Consider the following 17,487-nt stretch of genomic DNA (forward strand, 5'->3'; position numbering starts at 1 on the left):
TCAGCCCAAGTGGCTGTCAGAGTGCTATACTGAGGGCCTGCTGAATGAAGCACCATGATGGGCCCAGGGCCTGCTTTCAGGTGTGTGTTGGCGGGGAGGGAGGGCGGGGTGGTCAGGGAATGTCTTTCTGTCTAGACTTTTGTTTCCTTCAGCTTTCAGATACCACAGTTTTCAAAATTTGGCCTCAGCCCCTAATGCCATGACCAGTCTTGGTAAGCCTCTCCATTCTTTTGAGGGAATTTGGGCTGATAATAGTCCTTGAAAACTATCCTGAAGCTGGGTGGATGCCTTGGCTTTTGGCAAATTAGAGTGCCACTTGCCCAAATTCAAAGCAATTGTAGAACTGTATTCTGCCCCAACAGTCTTGCCACCTCAATGTAGGTGATCTAGATAGGGGTGTTTGATACAGATGGTGGTGTCCCCTTGTGAGGTCAGCCCACTGCTGCCAAGGCTACCTTCCCCTTTGCCCCTTTCCTGCTAGAAGCTCTCTGAGGAGGGAAGGGAGGAACTGGAGTTGAAGCTGCCCCACCCTGCCCTGGGTCTGTCTTTAAGGGATCTGTCCTCTCTTGTCTCAGACCTCAGTGGAGGGACTTCTCTAGAGCACTGTGCAGAGCCGCCTTCCAGACATTCCCATTTCATCCTGACCAGAGCCATACCAAATGAGTAGAGCAACTATGTCCTCATTTTCCCAACTGATGAAATTGCCCAAGGTTCACAGCTGGCAAGTGGCAGAGGTTGGACTAAGCACAAATATTAAGACTTAAATCCCATGTTCTTGACACAGGCCAGCAATTCCAATTGTGGTCTCAGACCTGTAGTCTCATTATCATCTGGGAACTTGTTAAAAATGCAGATTCTTGGGCCACACTACAGACCTAATGAATAAGAAACCTTGGGGGGGGGGGGTGGCTTCCAGTAATGTTTTCACAAGCTCTCCAGGAGTCATCAGAGTCAGATCTAGAATTATAAAACAAACAAACAAACAAACAAACCCAGCCCTCGCAGCTTATCCCCAGCTGCACTGCCAGCCTCTAACTAAGCCCCTCCCTGTCACTGTCACTGCCCCAACATGCAGATTCTGTGTCATTCCTAGCCGAGCCAAATCTCTGTTCCTCAGTGCCATACGAGGCAGAAGGGGAACGAGCCTGGCTAGAACCCAGGCATTGTAGTTTGGAAACAGAATTCCATTTGGCTTTCAAACAAGTAAAAAAACAGCAGCCTCAGACTCGCACTGCTGGACCATCTCAGTTCTTGGCCACGTTTTCCAAGTCTGGTATTTTTCACTTTGACTCCAGCCCTGGGATTAAAACTGGTCTTATGTTAAAGAGGTCTTGCCTGTCCTGGATCCGGATTCTCCATCAGGGTTACTTTGTAAGCCATTATTAAATGAGATGGGGGTGCCCTGGTTTCGCAGTTATCCTCACTCTTAGGTCTGGAGTGCAAGCCAGTTTGTCAGGGCACGTGAGAGGTATTTATGAGCAGTGGGCGGGACCTAGAAGGAATTTGGGAGTTCATCTCCTTGGATGGACGTTGAGCTAAGGCCTGAACTTTTCCCAAAAAGCCCCCTTACGTTTCCCTGCCCCCGATTCAGACAACGAGCCTGTGCGTTTGCGTTTAACGGGAGAGTGAATTCAGCTGGGTGCCCGCGGTCCCAGGCTGCCCACGGGCGCGGCTGAGTGGGCGGGGAGCGCGGGCTCCGAGAACGCCTCCGCCGGCCCCCACCGCCGGTCCTCCCGGCCGCCAGGGGGCGTTCGGGTCGCTGCTCCCACGCTCCCGCCCCATCCCTGCAGGGCTCCGCGCCCGCGGGGGCCGGCGGGAGCGCGATGGCGGCCGCCAGGAGGTTTATGGCGCTGGCTGCCGGCGTCGCTCCGCGCCTGCGACCGCCGGGTCCCCGCGCCGCCGGGCGACAGGGACGCTCACGCGGCCTGTCGTCAGGCTGCGCCCGCCCCGATCACACGAAGGAGGCCGCCGAGGCCGAGGCAGGGGTGGCCCCCAGCGGGCCCGGGGAAGGCGACGGAAGCATGGTGAACGGTGAGGGCGGGGGCGGTCGGGCCGCGACGCCCTTGGCTCCCGGGGCTTGCAGAGCTGGGGGGCGCGGGCCGGGGTCAGGCTTGGTGGGCCGGGGCCCCTCTCCGCTAGGGGCCGAGACCGCCGGCCGCTGGCGGGCTGCAGTGCTGCTGTTGTAAAGCTCAGTGTGGCACAGGCCCAAACGGACCCCTGGCGCGGAGGTTCGGGGATTGGAGCGCCTGCACCTGGCATGAATAGGTGAGAGGCGCGGTACCTGGAGGGCGTGGGGGAAAAAGAGGAGAACGTCCGTCTCTCGCCCGAATGGGTGGTCAAGGGTTAGAACATCGAGGGTAAGCACACGCTCACCAATGTGAGAAAGAACCCAAAATACACTTGGTACTTGAGGACCTGAGGTAGAGACCGAACGATTCCCATCGCTGTGTCTCCTGAATAGCCCAGGAATGAGACTGGTGAGAGCATCCCTGCCTAGCAGCGATGGATAGAGAGAGCCAGCCTCCTCTGGCCCTGTAGAGCTGGAGGGGGCACCAGTGCGCATCTGTTGTGCCTGGGGGTCTGGCGGGCCTCTTAACTTTGGGTCCCTCTGTGGGAACCCCTTTGAGCCTATTTAAATAGCGGTCTGAACGCTTGAATCTCGGTTGCTTTATAAGTTCTTTAGAGGGATGCAGGGTCAGGCAGAATTCTCCCTCATGGCCAGTTGTCACAGTCATCTGCTGCAAGGAAACAGTCTCAGCTCAGGAATAGAATTACATCAGAACTCCTGGAGGAGCTTTGTCAAAATACAGTGGCTTCCCCAACATCACCACCATTCCTAAGTGTCTGATGAGGATCAGGGTGGCCACTTGCTCTGAAAACTGTCCCTAGGTGATTTATGACTGATGCATGCAGGTGCACATGAACAAAGTTTCTTTTGGGGGCTGGTTTAAAGCTGAATATAACACCAGAGACTGTGGGTGGAGAACGAGAAGGCTTCCTGTCACCTCTGCCAGTCTCTGACCCTGCATCTCTCGAAGGGCCACTTTGGTGCTTTGGGGCCCTTACTTCTGATTTTAGCCACTCCCAGCTAAGCCTGGTGTCTGGCACAAGCTGCTTCTAGTTGGACATCTCACCCATTTGCGCTCTGGGATTGATCCAAAGTACAAGTGAAAAACAAGCGAGGTACTTCTCATGATGCCTGCTGCATCCTGCCTCCACTTGACTCCAGTGAACTTGGGGGAGGAATAGCTTATGCAGAGGTCTTGGTTGTGGAGACCTCTGATCAATATCCTTACACATAATGTGGCTCTCAGAGGCCTTTCGCAAGGTGCCGAGGTACAGTTGAGGGCTGGGGCCTGGTGTTCAGACTTTGTGTGTCTTTTGTTTTAGGAGGGGCCTCGCATTGTCTTATCTCCAGTTTGTGTGTGTGGTGGATTTTTGTTTCATTTTTTGTTCGGTACCTTCTTCGAGACATCAGACGAGGGGGATGTGTTGCCACCTAGGCTTCTGTAGCTGATATGTTAAATCAGGAGCTTGTGGGGAAGAGGATGCTGGCTGGTTCTCCTCTGTGGTGTGTGGCTCACCGGTCTTTCTTCTGGAAACGGTTGTGCAAGTGGGTCTGGTCACGCACTGTCCCTGAAAACCATGAAGCCGTTCCTCCTTCTCCAAGATGCTCCCGGGTGGTTTGGGGTCACAAGCCAACATCCTCAGTATCCAGCCCAGGGTTGTCCTGATACGCACCCCATGGGTTTTTTAAAAGAAAAAAAAACGATAATGCTTTTGTTCTTATTTTCTTAGCTTCTAGGGACCTATTAAAAGAGTTCCCACAGCCCAAAAACCTTCTCAACAGTGTAATTGGAAGAGCCCTCGGCATCTCACATGCAAAAGACAAATTGGTCTACGTGCACACGAATGGACCGAAGAAAAAGGTAACTCACTGGTGGTTGGGAGACGTGTTGGTCTGACTCTCAGGAAGGAGGCTGGCTGCCGTCTTCTCCCTCAGGTTTCTTTGTCAAGGAGGCCATAGAGTGGGTTTTGCTAATTGTACATGGTCAGCAGAGAATCTCAAAGCAAAGCTAGGTTTGAAAAAGAGCCTGGTTTAGAGAAGGGGGAACTCAGGGCAGGTGAGGTGAGGAGTCTGTTCTCATCTTGTGTGTGTCAGGCCTCTGTACTGATCCCTGGTTTTGGTCCCCTGTTGACTAACTGGGACTGCAGAGGGTTAGAGTTGATAAAAATTCCTGTTCCTAGAGTCTTGTAGGTCCTGGGACCCACAGAAGCATGCAGGCAAACCATTCTGAATGAAGATTTTTAACAATAAAGATGGGTCCCACCTTGCTCTCTGGCTAGAACATGGCACTTTGAAGAAGCCAAACATCTTGAGGTGGGATGAACGGCTTGAGGACGGGAAGGTTAGAGCCTCACGGGGGTTAGCCATGGGCGTGGGGTGCTGCCTGCACTCGGCTCTGCTGCCTGCAGGCCCACAGCTGTGCCATTCGCACTCCGTGTGATTTACAGCAGCTCTGCAGTCTGGAAAGGCGACCATCCTCATTCTCTCTTCTCTTTCCCAGAAAGTCACCCTCCACATAAAGTGGCCCAAGAGCGTGGAGGTAGAAGGCTATGGCAGCAAGAAGATCGACGCTGAGCGACAGGCTGCGGCCGCGGCCTGCCAGCTGTTCAAGGTGACCCTTCCCTAGCAAAAGCCAGGCAGACCTCCATCCACCCTGGGAAATTCCTTGCCCCTGGCTCTGATGGTCTTTCTGGTGCCACGTGCATGTAGGTGGAAGCTGACAGTGTTCACTCACTCACCCGTCCTTCCCACCTTGTGGTTCTTTCCTTGCTGCGCAGCCAGCAAGGGAATATTTGCTGGTTTGGTTTGTTTTTTTTGCCTCTGTGGTTACCTACCTCCTGTGGTTTCAGAAAACACAGGAGAACTCTTTATGAAAAATACTCCCTTTGTACAGCAGCAGAGCTATACTTCGCGTTATTTCGTGTGTGTTTTCGCTGCACCCACACAATTCTCTCTTACTTGTAATGGAAGCATGGTTGTTGCTACCCTCACTTCCTGGTGGTCGGGCATGGGCCGCTTTTAGGTTCTTGGTTACCTGGTATTTAACTAGACTTTCAGTGTTGCCTGCCAGCCTTTCTGTCCATCCCTACTTGGCTTCCTCTGTGGCTGCGCTAACCATTGCTCTTCCTTAGGCTCCTCAGTCTTCATTTCTGCTCCAGTGAGGACAAAGCTGTAGAATGCATATTCCTTCAGATTCTCTCCCACTGAATCCCTAGGCCTTTGCCATCCCTCCTTCCTTCCTGCATCTGAGGAGGAAAGGCCCTCTTCCCAGCCTTGGCCCCCCACACCACCCTTCTCTTTTCTGTATCCCCTTTCTGTGTCTTCTTCATCCCCTCTCCCGTCCTTTCATTTAATTTTCGGATCCTTCCTCTTGAGCCTTTTCAGTGGGCTTCACGCATACTTCAGTGTCCTGATCCCTCCCGTCAGCCCCGCTCCCATGGTTTCCAGAAAGCACACAGCTTTCTGTGCCCATGGCTTGCATTTTTTCCACTGCATTGTTGTGGCCCTTGTCCTGTTTGCTGGTTGCCTTTTCCCCATAGTGCGTGACAAATAGCAGTGGTCACCAGGCGATTGTTGATGGACTGGAACAGTGCTCTGCCAGGCCAGCCTTTCACAGTTCTCGCTTTGCTCAAATGTTTCAGGCATAGCTTCCTCAGCCCCTGGATTACTCCTCCCTCTCCTCCTCTCTGGGTCACTACAGGCTCCTCTTCCTTTCCTACCCTCTGTGAACATTTCTTCTTTCTCTGTCCCTTCTTCGCGGGGGAAAGCTTGTCTCTTAGAGGTTCAGCCAGCCTCATTGCCGAATTTCTCAGACACCTCCATCTCTCCGAGCAGCTCTACCTCCAGGAATCTCTCCTGCGGGGAGGGTGATTTTGACTGCCGTGGACATTTGGGAATGTGTGGAGACATTTTTGGTGGCCACAACCGGAGGAGTGCTACCGGCATGAAGCCGGGGATGCACAGCATGGCCCCCACAACAGAATTACCTGGCCCCAGATGTCAGTAATGCTGAGGGTGAGAAATCCTTCTCTGGATGTTGAAGGCAGCCTATATGCAGCAAGTCATGGTCACGTTTCTCTCCTCCCAGCCCTTTCTCTGTTCCCGATCTACGCTCAGCTCATAGCCTCTTTTTTGCATATACGTTTGTTGAATTGTGGTAAGTTACACAAAATATAAAATGTACCGTCTGGACCGTTTTTTAGTGAACGCTCCAGTAGTATTAAACCTCATGCAGCCAATCTCCAGAACTTTGTCGCCTTGTAAAACTGAAACTCCATACTCATTAAACAATAAACGCCTGTTCCCTGCCCCCTCAGCCCCTGTCAGCCACCATTCTACTGCCTGTTTCTGTGAATGTGACTCCATCAGAGACTTCATATCCTCACACCAGTGGAATCGTACGGTATTTGTCTCTGTGACTAGCTTATCGTAGTTCGCATAGTGAGCTCAAGGCCCGTCCGTGCAGCCTGTGTCAGAATCACCTCCCGTTTAAGGCTGCATAATACTCCATCGGAGGGATATACCAGACTCTGTGTATTCATTTATCCATCAAAGGGCCTCTCTGGTTGTTTCCACCTTTTGGTTATTGTGAATAATGCTTCTGTGAACCTGAGTGTCCAAATAATCTCTTCGGGACGTGGCTTTCAGTTGCTGGATCGTACGGTGGTATGGTAATATGGTATGTGTGTAGCATGTAGCATGGTATGCTGTGTAGTATGGTAGTCCAGGTGGAGGAAGTGCCATACCGTCTTCACGGTAGCCGTAACGTGTCACATTCCCACCAGCGGCGCACGAGGACTCCAGTCTCTCCTCATCGTCACCAGCACTGTCTGTTGTTTTCCCTAATGGGTGCGAGGTGGTATCTCATGGTTTTGGTTTGCATTTCCGTAATGAGTACTGATGTTAATCACCTTTTCTCTCTGTCTCTCTCTTTTTTTTTAAGGTAAATTCCTATATTTGTGTTAACCGCACACTGTTTTCCCAGTATGTAAAACATCGTATAGGTTAGCTAAAAAGGACAGAATGCAGCAAAAGGCAGTGTTTGCTTTTCCATCTCCAGTTGTCCCTGTCAGAAGAGCGGTATGTCGGCTCTTCACAGCTGCCATAAACATATTCCCTCACCGTATCCTTTGTATGTCTTCCCCTTGAGAAACGCACAGCTACAAATTTCAGGGAGCTGCACTTGGGCCAGGTGGGGCCTCCTTCTGAGACATTACTGGGGGAAGGGAAGGGACTGCTTTCATACACTCTTTTTGACCCGATGAAGTTAAAAATGTTGCAAATGCCCTAGAGCAATATGAAACCATGCTGACGAGGAGTTTGTGGAAAACTAAGTTCCACGGTCAAAAATACAGTGATTGCTTCTCTGGGGGAATTCTTCCCCCAAATGTACCTTGATCAGGAGGGAGCACATTTTGAGGATTTGTGCCTGTAGGTATCATTTTATGCCATGCTGCAGAGAGCTGTAGTTTTTGAGAATGCTTTGCTTGTGCTGTTGACCGTTTGTCTACCTTTTTTGGAGAAATGCCTGTTGAAGTTCTTTGCCTGTTGTTTAATCGGAGTGTTTTTGTTGTTATAGGAGTCCTTTATGTGCTCTGCGGCACCCAGCCTTTTCGTTCCCCAGTATCTATACTCACGTCCATTGGCTCTTTCCTTCCCCCCCAAACCAGATCATCGAGCATTGCTCTTGTGCTTGGTGCCAGTTGCCAGCAACACAGAGGTGACTGAGTGTGTGCTTGTCAAGCGTGCAAGAAGCTTATCCAGACTTTGACTGGAATTCTGTTAACTGTGTTCATCTAGCTTCTCACTTTGTGGTTCCTTAGACCCTGGTCATCTGCATTTCTGTTCTGCCTCGTGGATTCTGTTTCTTGGGGGCAGGGACCAGGTTTCATCTCTTCTAATGGTGCTCAGGGTAACCAGCGTGTTGCTTCGTATGTGCTAGAGAGTCAGCATGTTTTATTTGGTACTCTGTCTAGAAAAGAATAAAGCTATATTTCAAAACAATGGATTTTGCATGAATGGCTTTATAAGCATCCCAGGTTATTTCTAGAATACATTCTTAGCGTAGGATTCTTATGTCAGGGATAGATCTGCTTTGTGGTGTGGGCTCCATTTTCCCTAACTGCTATATTCACTGAAGCTTTTTGGATCACTTTGTGAATGCATCTGCTTCCCCATTCCCTGGGGGTTTTTTCTCCCTTCAGTTTTTTGTTTAATAGGTGTAAGAGCTTACTTTGTCTTTTTCATGTGTCAGAGCTAGACTTGTTTGTTTATCTTAAGGGGAGGGGGGTGCAGAGAGAGGGAGAGACAGAATCCCAAACAGGCTCGGCTCTGATAGCATAGAGTTTGACTCAAGGCTCGGACTCCCAAACCATGAGATTTTGATTTGACCTGAGCCAAAATCAAGTCATTGGATGCTGAATCAGCTAAGCCACTCAGGCACCCCTTCGGAGCTAGGCTTTTTTTTTTTTTTTTTTTAAAGTGTATTTATTTATTTTGAGAGAACAAGTGGAGGATAGTCAGAGAGGGAGAGAGAGAATTTCAAGCAGGTTCTGCACTGTTGGCACAGAGCCCGGCGTGGGGGCTCAAACACATGAACTATGAGATCATGACCTGAGCTGAAACCAAAAGTCAGACGCTAAACCGACTGAGCCACCCAGGCACCCTCAGTGCTGGACATGTTAAGGGCCCTCTTGATGTCTAGTCTTGGACCTGGGGCTGAAGCAGGCAGACAGGTACAAAGGGGCTTGGCTCCTGCATAGGGGACTTTTAGTGTAAGGGAGCAGGTTCTGGGCGGACTGAGGTGTGAGAATGGACCCTCACGACATGCCTTTTGCCCCCACCCCCCAGGGCTGGGGCCTGCTGGGTCCCCGAAACGAGCTGTTTGATGCAGCCAAATATCGTGTGCTAGCCGATCGCTTTGGCTCTCCGGCTGACAGCTGGTGGCGCCCAGAACCCACCATGCCACCTACTTCCTGGCGGCAGCTGAATCCCGAGAGCATCCGGCCAGGGGGACCTGGGGGCCTGTCCCGCTCCTTGGGCCGGGAGGAAGAGGAGGATGAGGAGGAAGAGCTAGAAGAGGGGACCATTGATGTCACCGACTTCCTGTCCATGGCCCAGCAGGACTCCCACACCCCACTCAGGGACTCGAGGTAGAGCTGGACGTGGGGGATGCAGGGAAGCTGGCTGCGCCTTGACGCGGGGATGGGAGATGTTCCCTGGGAGCCTTCTCGGAGATGGGAGGGCCCCCGCTACACCTCAGCCTGTGAGTCCCATTGTTCATTGGTACATCTGCCGTTCCTGGGGAAAGCGGTCTTGTACGGCGTGGCTGGGCTCGTGCAAAACGGCAGCGTGGACCCTCCGTCCAGCTCACACTTGGGTCCCTCCAAGTCCCAGCCACTACTCTGCCCCTGGGCCCCTGCCCCCTGTCCCCAATTATCCGTTTGGGGAAACTGAGGGGGCGTCAGTCATGCTGTGTTTCTGAGAGGATCACATGCTGAGCGAAGATGCCTGGCCTGCCATCTTTTCCATGCCTCCCACTGCAGTGTCCTGCCCCCGTGGGCCTCAGAGCCTGAGGGGAAATTGGCCTGGGAAGAGATAGAGCTTTTTCACCTAAACTTTTGGTCCTCCCAGGGGGGGTTCCTTTGAAATGACAGACGACGACAGTGCTATTAGGGCTCTGACCCAGTTTCCACTTCCCAAGAACCTTCTGGCCAAAGTGATTCAGATAGCAACATCGTCCTCCACAGCTAAGGTGAGTTGGGTATCCTGGAATGTGTGGGGTGGGGAGCTGGCTTGGTTGTGTGTGCTTTTCCCCGGGGCCAGGTCGGAGGGAAGCTACAGGTATGTGTGATGGTGGAGGATACCTGTACCTTCAGCCCGTACCTAGGCCAGTCAGGGGTCTGGGGTTCTTGGCCTGTGAGGAGTGTGAAGCAGTCAGGACGGAATAGACATCGGTGTAGGAGCTCCGGGTGGGCTGGTGCCGCGGGAGCCGGAGACCCAAGCTTGGTCCAGGGTGGCTGGGAGGAGTGGGGGGTGTGTGGCGCTGTCTTGCCGAGGCATGAATTTCATCTCTGTGTCCGGGCTCAGGGCTTCAGTAAGCACAGCTTCTCTCCAGGGGTAAGGCCTTCACGCACCCCCAGGATGTGCCTGGTTCTGGCTCATGCCGACTGCTCACCCCACAGCTGCCACCATCCCTGTTGTCTTCAAAGGTGCTGAGAGCACACTAGGCTAGGAGGGTGGGTGGCGGCATTGTCCAGAGGCTGTCTTCTTCTCTGAAACCACAGGATGGCCAGAGAAGCCAGCCCAGGCCTAGGGATCTGCAGCCCTAGAGGGGCTTCCTTCTGCCTGTACATTGGCCCATCTCGCGTGGCTGATGTTTGGCACCTGCTAAGATGGGGGTTAATTCCATGACTGGGTTCCTTGGCATTCTGAGGATGCATTCTCTGTCTTTCCATAATCATCTCTCTCGCCTTCCGCGTAGAACCTCATGCAGTTTCATACCGTGGGCACCAAGACCAAGCTGTCTACCCTCACTCTGCTTTGGCCCTGTCCCATGACCTTTGTCGCCAAAGGGCGCCGCAAAGCGGAGGCTGAGAATAAGGCAGCAGCCCTGGCCTGCAAGAAACTGAAGGTGAGTCCAGGCGGGTCCGTGGTGTGAGGCATGGGAGATCTTAGAGCTCCCCTACCCTTGGCAAATTGGCCCAAGTCTCCAGGAAATGAAACCCACCACACTAGGCCTTTGAAAGCCTGAGCACAATAGCATCTGGTGTCCAAGCCTTGCTTCTCTGACCACACGACTGCTGTTTCTAGGAATCCCTCACTCTCTCAGAAGGTGCTTTGCCTGCGAGCTCAGCCTTTTTGGTGTTGTTGCCCAAAGCCGGGTGAACCCGGGAGGGGACGTGCCTGTTGCTGTGAACAGCAAAAAGCAGGAGGAATGGTGCTGTGCCAAGCGGCAGTCTTGGCGTCTAGAGAGATCTTAGTTATCTGGGCTTTGTGGGCGAAACGAGTAATAAGATGTTTATGTGGGATGGAGATTGGAGATTCATTTAACCCCAAGGTGTGCACAGTGGGGCCTCCAGTGGGCAGTTCCCTTGGAGAGGCCTCGGAGGCCAGCTGTGCCCAGCAGTAGGAGCCATCGCTACCGTGCCTGCTGGAGAAGTGGGGGATCTGAACCCACATCAGTACAGGTTTAGGTGTTTTTGTTTTTTTTAATTTTTAAAAAATGTTTATTTTTGAGAGAGACAGAGCATGAGTGGGGGAGGGGCAGAGAGAGCGGGAGACACAGAATCCGAAGCAGGCTCCAGGCTCTGAGCTGTCAGCACAGAGCCCGATGTGGGGCTTGAACTACCGAACCGCGAGATCATGACCTGAGCTGCATTTGGACGCTTAACCAACTGAGCCACCAGGTACCCCAGTACAGGTTTAGTTTGCAGAGGAAGAGAGCAAGGAGGGCCTGCTTTGCTCTGGTCAGATATACCGTTGGTGTGTGTTCGGCTCTGGGAACCCCGTTTCTGAATGAGAGCCCAGAGAATAGGAGAGGGAGAGATACAGATGCCTGTGGCTCAGGAGACCAAACTGGGGCTAATCGGTAGAACTTTTCAGAGGTCTGAATTTTAACTTGACAGACACAGGTAACTGAGGATCAGGAGGCTCTCGGCATGGGACAGCCCTGTCTCGGAAAGGAGCTGGCTCCCGGTTGGCAGCGGTGCTCCCGCTGCTGGCCGCTTGTCAGAGGCCACAGGTAAACTCTCAGGCCTTTCCTGGAGTGAGGTGGCCGAGTGGGTCCAGGGACTAGATCCTTGTTTTTGAGACCTGCCGGGAAGCCAGAGGAAAGAGATCAGGCCCTGTGGGGGCAGGCTTGAAGGAGGGAGTATTTGATCTGAGCTTCAGAGGGCGAGTAGAATCCTGGTGTTACAGGTGACAGGAACATGAGACTAGGGAAAAAGACTGGTTTTGCACACTTGTCTGAAGTGTTGGGATGCCTTGTTTTATGTCTGATGAGGTGGCTTTGGACATGTAGGGAAATAAGATGCAGTGTTCATTGAGTTGTATGAGTAGACATTTCCAAGAAATTCTATGTACATTCATGTAAAGGGGTCACGGATAGAAAGGGTATTGTGGAGATGGGGTGGCGCGGCAGCTGGAACGGAAAGGTCGCGGGGGGGGGGCGGGGTGTGCTTTGGAGGCAGTGAACACAGAGGGTGCTCGTGAGGTCGTGATGGGGTCATTAAGGGCCTGGCCTGCCTGGCTGAGGTGTCCATGTTGGGAATTCATAGAGGTGAGATTGGGCTGTTGTGGGGCCCCTGGCTGCTCAAGGAGAACTTTCTGAGGGGTATTCCTCTCAAGCAGGTCCAGTCTTACTTTTCTTGAATTGATTTTTACTAGTTTTGGGGCAGGGGTTAAGAGTTACATTTTCCTGGAATTCCTCTTTTCTGCACAACATCCACTTAAAAGCAAAATCTCTTAGGAAAGAGGTTGCTCTGCACAATTTCTCTCAAGCTTCTGAGCCTGTCTGGGCCCGTTCTGGAGAGGCAGGGGTGTAGATCAACCTGTAGTGTCCCCCCTCCCCCCCCTGCAGAGCCTGGGCCTGGTGGACCGCAACAACGAGCCGCTCACCCACGCCATGTATAACCTGGCCTCCTTGCGTGAGCTGGGTGAGACCCAGCGCCGGCCATGTACCATCCAGGTGCCTGAGCCCATCCTCCGCAAGATAGAAACCTTCCTGAACCATGTAAGAGAACCAGAACCACTTCTGCAACCCACCCCCACCTCAGTCTTCCCTGCACTGAGTCTCTACCTGCAACCGGCAGGAGTGACTCCCCGTTTTCCCTGAGGAGGTTGGAGTGTGGGAGCACCCATGCCCTGAGTAGCCCAGTCCTGCCCATGAGAGTCCTTGGGCAGTCGTGTACTGAGTTTGCCGGCCAGCGGGCTGGGCCGTGGCGTCTGGCCCAGGTGAATTGTGTGGCAGGGCTTGTGAGTGAATGAGGAAGACGGTATCTGTCTCACCATTTTGCTTGCTTCTCCCATCCTGCAGTACCCTGTGGATAGTTCATGGATCACCCCAGAACTCCGGCTGCAGAGTGATGACGTCTTGCCCTTGGGCAAGGACTCGGGGCCCCTGAGTGACCCTATCACAGGCAAGCCCTACGTGCCCCTGTCAGAAGCAGAGGAGGTCCGTCTGAGCCAGAACTTGCTGGAGCTGTGGCGGCGGCGAGGGCCAGTCTGGCAGGAGGCCCCCCAGCTCCCTGTGGACCCGCATCGGGACACAATCCTCAATGCCATTGAGCAGCACCCGGTGGTGGTCATCTCTGGGGACACGGGCTGTGGAAAGACCACACGCATCCCCCAGCTGCTGCTAGAGCGCTATGTGACCGAGGGCCGCGGTGCCCGCTGCAATGTGATCATCACCCAGCCGCGCCGCATCTCCGCTGTGTCGGTGGCACAGCGGGTCAGCCACGAACTGGGCCCCTCTCTGCGCCGGAACGTGGGCTTCCAGGTGCGGTTGGAAAGCAAGCCCCCGGCCCGAGGCGGGGCCTTGCTCTTCTGCACCGTGGGCATCCTGCTGCGGAAGCTGCAGAGCAACCCCAGCCTGGAGGGCGTGAGCCATGTCATCGTGGACGAGGTCCATGAGCGGGACGTGAATACAGACTTCCTGCTTATTTTGCTCAAGGGCCTGCAGCGGCTCAACCCGGCCCTGCGGCTGGTGCTCATGAGCGCCACGGGCGATAACGAGCGCTTCTCCCGCTACTTTGGTGGCTGCCCTGTCATCAAGGTGCCAGGCTTCATGTACCCCGTCAAGGAGCACTACCTGGAGGACATTCTGGCCAAGCTGGGCAAGCACCAGTACCCGCACCGGCACCGGCACCACGAGGTGAGGGGACGTGCCTGCCCCAGCCCTCCCCGGCCTTCCCTCTGGATTCCCCTCCTCCCTGTCCCTGTGGCTTGGTGGCCTAGGGTGAGTTAATGCTCCCGAGCTTGTTTCCTTGGTAGAAATGAAATGATGGGGGGGGGGGGGGGGGCGGGGGCGGCAGGAGGGGGGCTTCTGGGCAAGGGTGTGGTGAGGGTTGGAGGTGACAGGTTGAGTGCCTGGGCCTCACTGAGTCACAGAGTGACTGTGTCCTTCCCTGGGGCTGTGACTGTGGCCTGTCTTCCCCCAACCTAGTCTGAGGATGAATGTGCACTTGACTTGGACCTCGTGACGGACCTGGTTCTGCACATTGATGCCCGAGGGGAACCAGGTGGGTGCTTTCCCCTCTGCCCCGGCCCCACCCTGACCTCCACTTGCCGGAGAGTGACAGCTCATGCCTGCAGGGCCCCTTTACAGGTGGGATCCTCTGCTTCCTGCCTGGGTGGCAGGAGATCAAAGGAGTGCAGCAACGCCTCCAGGAGGCCCTGGGCATGCACGAGAGCAAGTACCTGATCCTGCCAGGTGAGAGCATGCATGTGAGGCCTTCTGCCCTCACACACCAGTCTTGCCCTCTGTCCTGGGGACTGACCCAACTGGGACTCGAGGGGCCTGGGTTTCTGACCAGGCTGCCCTAATTTTGTTGGTTTTTCTACTTTTACTGGGCGTATTCTTGATCTGGGCCTCAGTTTCATCAAAATGGGGTCAAAATCCTTGCCCTGTGCCCTCATCACAGGGAGCAGGAGCAGTGCCCATAACCAGCGTGTTCTTGCTGCCCACCAGTGCACTCCAACATCCCCATGATGGACCAGAAGGCCATATTTCAGCAGCCGCCAGTTGGGGTGCGCAAGATCGTCTTGGCCACCAATATCGCGGAGACCTCAATTACAGTCAATGACATTGTGCACGTGGTGGACAGCGGTCTGCACAAGGAGGAACGCTATGACCTGAAGACCAAGGTGGCACCCATCTCCTGGGCCTAGCCAGCCCCTGGGGGAAGAACGACAAGTTCCAAGGTGGCCCCCAGCCCAGATGGGCCTTGGAGCTGCCCTGTGTGTCTGAAGGAAGCCACACTCATGGGCTCTCGGTGTCCCTGTTGTGGGGGGGGCCATTGAGGGGTTAAGTGAGGTGAAGGCCAGACGTGGGGGAGCACTGAGGAAGGCGCATTGGCATCTGTGTCGCCGCTCACCCACCCCCTCCCCCAGGTGTCCTGCCTGGAGACTGTGTGGGTGTCACGAGCCAATGTGATCCAGCGCCGGGGCCGGGCAGGCCGCTGCCAGTCAGGCTTTGCCTACCACCTATTCCCACGGAGCCGGCTGGAGAAAATGGTCCCTTTCCAAGTGCCGGAGATTCTGCGCACGCCCCTTGAGAACCTGGTGCTACAAGCCAAAATCCACATGCCCGAGAAGACGGTGCGCCGGAGGCGGGTTGGGCATGGGCTGGACGTGGTCAGGCGTGGGCGGGACTCTGGCTCATGGCAGGCTCCGTCCGGTTCTTGCTGCAGGCAGTGGAGTTCCTTTCCAAGGCTGTGGACAGTCCGAACATTAAGGCAGTGGACGAGGCCGTGATCTTGCTCCAGGAGATCGGTGAGTGTGGCGGGGCCAGCCCGGCGGGGGTCACGGCATGGCTCTCACGGGCGATCCTGATGCCGAACTGTTGCAGGAGTGCTGGACCAGCGGGAGTACCTGACCACCCTGGGGCAGCGCCTGGCCCATATCTCCACCGACCCTCGGCTGGCCAAGGCCATAGTGCTGGCTGCCATCTTCCGCTGCCTGCACCCGCTGCTGGTGGTCGTTTCCTGCCTCACCCGGGACCCCTTCAGCAGTAGCCTGCAGAACCGGGCGGAGGTGGACAAGGTCAGACCCAGCCCCGTCCCGTCCCGTGGCCCTTTGCTCCTCCTCTCGGCCCACCCCCACCTTCTGTCCCGAGGCGGCCACCGCCAGCCCTCCCCCCGTGACCCCGGCGCGCCCTCCCACTGCCTCCCAGGTGAAGGCGCTGTTGAGCCACGACAGTGGCAGCGACCACCTGGCCTTCGTGCGGGCCGTGGCCGGCTGGGAGGAGGTGCTGCGCTGGCAGGACCGCAGCTCCCGGGAGAACTACCTGGAGGAGAACCTGCTGTACGCACCCAGCCTGCGCTTCATCCACGGTCAGTGGGCTTCACCCCGTCTCCAGCCCCTCCCGGCCCACACCCCCCTGGCTGAGGCACCACGGAGCGTGTCGTCCCCCAGCCTTGTGGCTTCGGGGGCCGCAGGCTCACCCGCCCCCAACTCCCCAGGACTCATCAAGCAGTTCTCAGAGAACATTTATGAGGCTTTCCTGGTGGGAAAGCCCTCGGACTGCACCCTGGCTTCTGCCCAGTGCAACGAGTACAGTGAGGAGGAGGAGCTGGTGAAGGGCGTACTGATGGCCGGCCTCTACCCCAACCTCATCCAGGTGCTGCCTCGGGGCGGGCCCGGGGGGCCTCGGCCTCCGCGGATTCATCCGCGGCTGAGCAAGCGGCTTCTTGCTCAGCCCGTCTGTCTTTACTTTCATCCTTGCAGGTGAGGCAGGGCAAGGTGACCCGGCAGGGCAAGTTCAAGCCCAACAGCGTCACATACAGGACCAAATCAGGCAACATCTTGCTGCATAAGTCGACCATCAACAGGTGGGAGGCAGGCAGGGCAGGGGAGGAGCAGTGGGCGTGCTCCCTAGGAGGGCAGCCTCACCCAGCCCTGTGTTCCTCAGGGAGGCCACGCGGCTCCGGAGCCGATGGCTGACGTACTTCATGGCCGTCAAGTCCAATGGCAGCGTCTTCGTCCGGGACTCCTCCCAGGTGCACCCGCTGGCTGTGCTGCTGCTGACAGACGGGGACGTCCACATACGTGGTGGGTGCCGGCACACCCCCACCCCCACCCCCGTTGCGGCTCGGGCCGGTCTGTATCCACCAGGGCCTGGCCTCACCCTAGCCCTCTGCCGCCTCCTCCCTCCCCCAGATGATGGGCGCCGGGCCACCATCTCCCTGAGTGACAGTGACCTGCTGAGGCTGGAGGGGGATTCCCGCACCGTGCGGCTGCTGAGGGAGCTGCGCCGGGCCCTGGGCCGCATGGTGGAGCGGAGCCTGCGCAGTGAGCTGGCCGCACTCCCGCCCGGCGTGCAGCAGGAGCACGGGCAGCTGCTCGCCCTGCTGGCGGAGCTGTTGCGTGGGCCCTGTGGCAGCTTTGACGTGCGCAAGACAGCCGATGACTGAGCCCCGTGTCTGCTGGGGCTGTGTACAGAGTGCAAATGTTTATTTAAAATAAAGTTCTATTTATCCCTTGTGAGCATTGCTCTCCGCTGGGGGCTCCTCTCTCAGGGCCCCAGCATCCCCCGCTTCCCAAACTCCCGCTTATTGCGAGGCTGAGGTCACGGGAGGGAGGGGCTTAGCTGGTGTGGGACCTGCGTCCCAGGGGCCTGCCTGGTCCTACAGCTGCTTCCGCGCCCACGTGGCAGGCAGCCTGTTTGCACCATCCCTGCCTTTGCGGGTTGGGACAGCAGG

At 55.6% G+C, this 17,487-nt stretch overlaps 1 protein-coding gene across 7 annotated transcripts in view; it reads left to right on the forward strand.

Moving 5' to 3' along the window:
* The window catches only part of DHX30 (DExH-box helicase 30), a 29,877-nt gene extending 12,605 nt beyond the window's left edge, over window positions 1-17,272 (forward strand). For 5 of the 7 annotated variants that reach the window (XM_060630929.3, XM_081794155.1, XM_060630930.3 and 2 more), the window contains 18 exons: window positions 3,799-3,929; window positions 4,569-4,679; window positions 8,918-9,219; window positions 9,701-9,821; window positions 10,551-10,700; window positions 12,648-12,800; window positions 13,104-13,940; window positions 14,232-14,307; window positions 14,394-14,498; window positions 14,757-14,932; window positions 15,179-15,385; window positions 15,478-15,559; window positions 15,636-15,829; window positions 15,960-16,119; window positions 16,249-16,406; window positions 16,514-16,617; window positions 16,698-16,837; window positions 16,946-17,272. In XM_060630929.3, coding sequence (XP_060486912.1) covers window positions 3,799-3,929; window positions 4,569-4,679; window positions 8,918-9,219; window positions 9,701-9,821; window positions 10,551-10,700; window positions 12,648-12,800; window positions 13,104-13,940; window positions 14,232-14,307; window positions 14,394-14,498; window positions 14,757-14,932; window positions 15,179-15,385; window positions 15,478-15,559; window positions 15,636-15,829; window positions 15,960-16,119; window positions 16,249-16,406; window positions 16,514-16,617; window positions 16,698-16,837; window positions 16,946-17,199 — 3,461 coding nt within the window. In that variant the 3' untranslated portion in view covers window positions 17,200-17,272. Of the gene's footprint in view, window positions 1-152; window positions 213-1,790; window positions 2,032-3,798; window positions 3,930-4,568; window positions 4,680-8,917; window positions 9,220-9,700; window positions 9,822-10,550; window positions 10,701-12,647; window positions 12,801-13,103; window positions 13,941-14,231; window positions 14,308-14,393; window positions 14,499-14,756; window positions 14,933-15,178; window positions 15,386-15,477; window positions 15,560-15,635; window positions 15,830-15,959; window positions 16,120-16,248; window positions 16,407-16,513; window positions 16,618-16,697; window positions 16,838-16,945 lie in introns of those variants that run through there. The other 2 variants (XM_060630927.3, XM_060630928.3) reach the window with 2 other exon arrangements.
* Window positions 17,273-17,487: the final 215 nt, after the last annotated feature.

This window comes from Panthera onca, chromosome A2 (assembly GCF_046562875.1).
Source record: "Panthera onca isolate mPanOnc1 chromosome A2, mPanOnc1 haplotype 2, whole genome shotgun sequence".
NCBI classification, from domain to species: Eukaryota; Metazoa; Chordata; class Mammalia; order Carnivora; family Felidae; genus Panthera; species Panthera onca.